The sequence below is a fragment of the Pagrus major genome, chromosome 23 (genome assembly GCF_040436345.1).
Source record: "Pagrus major chromosome 23, Pma_NU_1.0".
NCBI classification, from domain to species: Eukaryota; Metazoa; Chordata; class Actinopteri; order Spariformes; family Sparidae; genus Pagrus; species Pagrus major.
In genome coordinates, this window is record NC_133237.1 from 20,123,249 (window position 1) to 20,130,136 (window position 6,888).

A 6,888-nucleotide genomic window follows, 5' to 3' on the forward strand; every position below is an offset into this window, starting at 1 on the left:
CCCAAAGGGCTTCAGAGCTGCACTATTTATATATTTATACTTACTTTCCTGCAATTGGAGTCTTTATATATCTCCTCCTCTTAGTCATTTGAGGGATGCACTTCAGAATCTACCAGAATGATGCAGCCATTTTAACCTGTTTGACAAAAACATCTGCCAAATATTTGGGTCACTAAAAAATCGATGTTGTTTCTATAAAAGCATTTCAGATATAGAGCTCCCATTCAACAATTAGATGTGTTAATCATTTTGTTACCTGTAGAGCAACTCAGTGCAGCACTTGTTCCTGCAGGTCGTGGTAATTTTATTTAGAGGCTGTTGTCATTTGGGTGAAAATGACTCACAGCAGGATCACTGTGATTCAAATGTTTTTTTGGTGCATTTTTGACCTTGGGTGGGCAGGAAAATGCATACCACCCGCAACTGAAGCTGCAGAGGTAAGATTTATGTAAATAGACTTGTGTTTAATCAGCCTGAGTCACAAAGAGTGGATGAAGCAGTTAATTTTAATATCAGTGCCTGAAGATAAACTGCCATCATCAGCCAAAGCCAATTAAAGATGTTCAATGTTGATTTGCAGGAAAGATATGGATTAAAGTGCCCTGTCAAACTGTAGTTACAGTCATTAGGACAGCTAATGACACATGCGAGGACAGACCAATTACAGAGGCGGATATCCAAAATTTTTCCAATTATGTGTATTTTTGTTTTTGGAGTCTAGCTGCCGATACAATGATAGCCTATCAACACTGAATAATCTGAATCTGCAAAGTAACCACTCACCATATTCATTATATAAATGTAATGGGGTAAAAAGTACATTTGCTTCCAAAATGCAAAATGTGGGGAAGTAGAAGTATACAGTGGCCGAAAATGGAAAAGTACAAGTACCTCAATTGTTCTTCAGTGCAGTATTTAAATTGTAGTTGGTTGTATTCTATCACTTGTTATTCAAACTTTTTACACTAAAATTTGTATTTCTACTGCAAACATAGGTTAACAGTCTCCTTGATTATTGATAAACAGTAGTGGTCCTGAAGAATGATCACAAGACACAGGACAATATCTCACCTTTGATTACAGATAGGAGAGAAACATATCATGCAATATGATAAAAAAATAAAAAACTACAGTGGTTACCACCATGTATAAATACATGTGATAAAAGCTTCATTCTCCCCAGTCACTATCAACTGATAAAAGACTTTCTGTTTCCTCGGGGCCATGAAAAACTTTCAAGGCACATTTTAATAGAAGTATTGAAAATCCATCCTCTACCTATTAAAATTTTCCTTTTCATGCAGTCATGAATGCAGACTGCAGAGAGTGTCCCAGCCTCCTTTGCTGTGATTGCATTTTTTGTGAGTTTTCCTTTGTGCTGCTCTGTTATGAGCGTGTTGCAAGACTCAAGCTTTGCCTGTTACACCAAAGGTCGTGCTCACTGTGTGGATAATTGGCATGGCCTTTCCACAGAGCTAGAGGGTGATGGTGAGGATGTGGTTTCACCGTATGCAATAGTATTGATGGTATGAGTCGAGTACTTGTCTCCTATGACACCAGAAAGCATCAGCACTCTTATGGGACTCGGTGGAAAACAATTATCAACTCATGCAGTCAACAAGGTACATCTAATCACTCAAGCACTTTCAACACCTGCTGAACACCTGCAAACACGCTCTCATTTGTTCTTAAACCCCCACTGACAAGACAAGGAACGGAATAAAGATTTAAGAAGACCTTGTTTACTGTGTTTCATCACCATAGTAACAAGACTATCCTTTCAAAATCCTACTCAGCTGCGATGTGTTGACTTTGAAAGCCTTGCTACTCTGCCAAACAATATAGAGATCTTAAGAGGCACTCTGAGTCTGATCGATGCTTTAATCCACACTCTGTACCGTAAATTACATTTTACAAAGGAAAGAGATATATAACATCTACAGGCAAGATGATTATGGATGTAAGAGACACTGTCAGCTGTTGAGGCATGTGTTTGTTTTGTGTGAACCAGTGTGCAGCATCTATACTTTCACAGAGTTTGCAAGTCAGCTATTGTACCATAGGTTAATGTATGGGACCTAAAGAGGAAGAGCAACAGCAAGTGGAGGAAGCCTGAGGCTGCAAGCCGAGAGAATGACCTTCGGCAGAGCAGAGAAAAGCACAGCAGTGAAGATACTGTCCAAACTCAAACTGACAAGCTGTTACAGAGCTTAGCTACAGATTTGAAATGGACTCTGCCTTGCTCTACTGGAGCAGGGAAAAAAATAATTAACACAGGAGCCATTTAACAGAACTCCTGAAACAAAAAGGGAGTTTTTACATTCTGAAACCCTCTCATTTCAAAATATATAGACCAAATCACTGTGACGTCACTCTAACAACAACAGTTACATTCAGGTAGACAACCAGTGGTTTATTTGCATTGTGGAGATATGTGAAATCAACATATTTGTTTATTTCTGTCATTTATATTCTGTCTTCTACTGTGGTTCTTTTATGTACTATGGGGTTTTGCTAGTGTTTTTGATATTTACACAACAGCGACATCTTAGAATAATTGCTAGTTTGTCTGTAGCCCGACAGTCTCCACCTGGAAACTTTACATAACTGAATAATCATTCAAGTATTTCTTTAAGCAAGAACCCTTTCAAGGACTCTTTCTCTCCTTTGTTCCATGTGAAGTCAAGACTTGTATTTTTCACGGTTTCTGGCATTTTATATGTAACTGGGTCACAGCCTTTGTACTACAGCCAGTTTATAGAAACACGCAAAACTCTGTCAAAATATATTATCCTCTAAATGTCAAGCAAGGCCTCTACACCTAGCTTAGCTTAGCTTAGCTATCTAATGTTCAAAGCCCTACCTTCGATGTCTTCTACGATTCCCGTTTCACATCTCCGTGGGTGTCCAATTAACGACAGAAGAAGGAGAGGTTTTTTTTATTATTTATTTTTATTTATTTTATTGACCAATTTTCACTATTATCACAATCCATCATATTATTCGTATAATATTAAAGCTAAGTTAATATTTAGTTCCCCTCAATATTAGATCCATCGGTCGCCGACTACGCTGTTAACGGTAGATATTCAACTTAACTTTGACACTTTTTGCTTTTGACAGCTAAACGCTGCTAGCTTCAAGTTCCGGTAAATTAAGCTAGTGGTAACTTGTTTCATCATGTGTCCCGTCAGGTATGTTTAATTGAAGCCATTATGAGGTTTTCGTTCATTTCGTTTTGAAACTTACTTTATTACGAGCAAATACGTATAAACTCAGATAAACGCCATCCTACGTTTCTTTACAAAACTAGTGAGTGGCCCAATTAACTCAATCATCTTTCCCTTTAGTGTAAATGTTCATGAGACTTTAAATCCAACTGCTGCTCAACAGAGTTGAACAGATTTGACAGCTGATACTCGTCTACTTTGTGTTCAGAAGTCTCATCCACCCCCAAAAGTGCCATGTTTTCTGTGACTCAGCCATTACTCATGTGCATCCTTTGTTCATATTTAATGAGCTCCCAACATGTTCAGCAAATGTCACCCAATACGTGAAGCCAAAGCCAGCACAAAAGGTGGATGCTGGAGGAGAACAGCTGTTTTGAGTTTGCCAACAATGAGACGCTCTGTCAACTGCAATTAAATGAGACTGAACAAACAAATCTTAGCTCTGAAGTGAGGCCTCTCCAGCAGCTGCTGGTGGGCAAACCTCAGGCAGTGTTTATATCTAAACGCTCAAAAAGGTGAAAAAAGCACTAAAATATACCACTTTGATCAAAATGTAACTCATTTTATTGGGTCTTACAAATTATTTTACAAAATAAGCATTTCACTTAAGACAGTTGTCTTCAAAAACTAGAATTCACACTGTAATTCTCAAAAGCGCCATTCAAATAATTACTTTGAAATTATTTTAATGTATGTCAGCTACATTACACATCAAACCAAAGAGACCCACATTTTCTAATTCCTCAGAAAGAAAAACAGCAACTTTAAATGCCTCCGCACATTACAGGACGTTCAAACTTAACAGTCAAAATACACAGCTGGCCTTTTAAACCTCAGGCTCCTCTAAAGGACGAGGCTTTTTGATACCAAACAGATTGCGCAGGTTGACTTCTGGGTCAACGTAATGAGGGATCTTGCGTTCATTGAAGAGGCCTGATAGGTTGGTTTCCACTTTGGCACGTCGGGAGATCCGCATGCGCAGGGTGAAGAGGCGACGCAAGTCTTCCTCCACAAAGGGTAGATGATGTCCATCCAAACGCTTCTGCCAGGACTTCTTAGGTCGCTGACGTTTCTGTTGGCACAAGAAAAAACATTTAGGAGAGGAGTTTCATACTGGCTGTGTCGCCACTAATCGTTTGAGAGCACTTTGAAAGTGGTAATTTGATCTTGCTTGGACATGACATCAAGTAAACCCCAACTCTTTCAAGCTGACTGTTCCCTTTGCACAAGGGAGTCAGCTTTCAACAGGTTTAAAGAGCAATCCAAAATCAATAGTTTCCCCTGCTCAGATAGCTTCAGCTCCCTGCTGTGTGGTGCCTATAGTCCAGAGCTGCACTGTGGTATACAGGACATCAGACTTACCTTCAGAGAGGTGGCGCTTGTGTCATGACGAAGCAGGTGTCTGGTCAGACTCTCCTGTGGAGAGAACAAAGCTGCATGTAATGGACTATTTGAAACTCTGCTCAAGACAAAGCGGCAGTAAATGCGCAGAAATCAAATCACTCAAATGTTGACACTCAATTATTAAACTACTTAAGATTTGGCAGCAATTTCAGATTTTCTTGGCGTAAACTGTGTCAATTGAAATATTAATGGAGTTTAAAATTAAAATGGCATTCACAAGGGAATTAAAGTGAGCCTTTGGATGCAAGGAAATTCTGATTGGATATGTAAACACAAGGACTAGCATTGATAGACCTGTTTCTTACCCGCATAGCAAACATGCGTGGGCAGTCAGGGAAGGAGCATCTGTATTTGAAGAGCTCGAGGTGCACCTTGCGGATGTGGTGCTGCAGGTTAAAGGTTGTAGAGAAGTAGGCCTGGCAGTCTTCCCTGGGACAAACTAGCACAGGCTTATGGGAAGAGTGGATCCGCCTGTGCCTCCGCAGAGCATCCAGTTTGCTGAACGCCTTCTTGCACACCTGGCACGTGAACACAGCTACGACACATTTTCACAAAGTTAAAAACGAAAGCAAACCATTTGATTTGGCAATTTTGTAGGACGACCACAACCTGTTTACCTGGATGTTTGGCCATGTGCTTCTGAAGTTTCCCCCAGGTGTATTCATGCACCTGGCAGTTAGCGTGAGGGCAGCGGTAACCTACAGGAACCAAACAACGCCAGTTAGTTCATCAGGAAATCAAAGGATTGTCACCCGTTGGCCCCCTTCTGAGCCCCTTTGACAAACCATATACCATGCATGTAATTTGTCCTGAAGGATTTTCTTGAATGCAAGGATAGGTTAAAAGCAAATATAGCCACAACCCTCATTTAATGATTAAATTTTACGGGGATGGAAGATGAAAGGACCCCTACTAAGATGGAAATAGACCAACCGGCGTGCTTCTTCTCATGAGCTTTGCGGGCGATGTGGGAGTCCAACGTGGCGGCACATCCGTCCTTCGAACACCTAAGTACCCCACAGGGGACAGGCAGGAGGTAAAAATAAAATTAACCAAGTCACTGGGGCCACACCCACTCAGCCTGTAACCACCAATTTATCTCCTGCTAGAGCCTGTACTCTGCATCCAAGATCTGATTAATTAAAATAAATCTTCTGGCTCTGATCTTAGGTACATTATTAACTCGCAGGACAAAGGTACACACTGATTTTTACACCACAGGACTTTGAAAATGCATACTTGAACTTGGCAGACATTTGATGCTCTTGTAAGTGCAGTTTATACACTCTGCGTTTTTTGAAGGTCAGGGCGCAGTTTGGCTGACTGCACTGTGGAGGAGAAACATTCAAGTGGTTAAAAGTGTAGCAGACTTGTGAAGTGGTTCAACATCAGAAGCAGTCACTGTCAGGAGATGGAGTTTGGTACAAAGCGGCACTTTGGCACCATCTTGTGGACACATCTGTGTAGCAACACAAACCTTGAAATACTTGTGTTTGTCTCCGTGGCTGTAACGCACGTGTCTTTTCAGTTTCCCCGCATTGAAGAAACTCTGCGTGCAGCTCGCGAACTTACACCTGCAGAGAGAAAAGTCAGAAGAAGGTGGTGGCTGCTGAGAGGAGCGACAGCAGACTACAAAATGAGACTTGTGACTCACCTGAACAGCTTCACCCCTCTGTGCTGAAGCATGTGGCGGCTCAGGTGGGATTTCCTTGTGAAACGACGCTCACAGCCAGCAATGGTGCACTGACACGGACGCTGTGGACGTTTGAACCGTTTAACACTTTCAGCTTTCAAGTATTTGACGTGCTTTTTAAATTAGACGACCCAATTGTGTTTTTTTTTTAAAAATAAATGTTGAACTTTCTGCTCACCGCTCCGGTGTGCACAGTCTCGTGCTCCTTCAGCCTCCACTGTCGGGTGAAAGTCGCTCCGCAGTTCGCCTGAGCGCAGTTGAAGAGCTGCAGCGGCGGACCGCCGACAGGTTTCCCACCGCTCGTTCCGTTCATTTAGCCTCGATATGTGAACACTTCTCCAACGAAAATATCTAATGGAAAGGCCGCCGCTTTTGTCGGCCCCTTTTATAGCCTCTTGAACGATCCTTAATTGGTTAATTGGCAGCTCGGGGTCATCAGGCGGTGAGTCAGGCTGCGCCCGCAGTGTTCCCTCATTCAACACCGCTATACTCAAGAAATAAAGCTGCAACTAATTACCCTAATTGCCCTGCCATGCTCAGCTGTGTGCAAACAACACGGGC

At 41.6% G+C, this 6,888-nt stretch overlaps 1 protein-coding gene across 1 annotated transcript; it reads right to left on the bottom strand.

The window, feature by feature from the left end:
- Positions 1-3,796: 3,796 nt before the first annotated feature.
- Positions 3,797-6,700, bottom strand: 42sp43 (P43 5S RNA-binding protein). Its single transcript, XM_073494887.1, has 9 exons — positions 6,506-6,700; positions 6,289-6,389; positions 6,112-6,208; positions 5,874-5,962; positions 5,568-5,641; positions 5,252-5,332; positions 4,940-5,169; positions 4,593-4,646; positions 3,797-4,302 (listed from the first exon to the last, which is right to left on the bottom strand). The coding sequence occupies exons 1-9, from the start codon at positions 6,638-6,640 to the stop codon at positions 4,057-4,059; spliced, it is 1,107 nt and encodes a 368-aa protein (XP_073350988.1). The 5' UTR covers positions 6,641-6,700; the 3' UTR covers positions 3,797-4,056.
- Between the last annotated feature and the right edge of the window lie 188 nt (positions 6,701-6,888).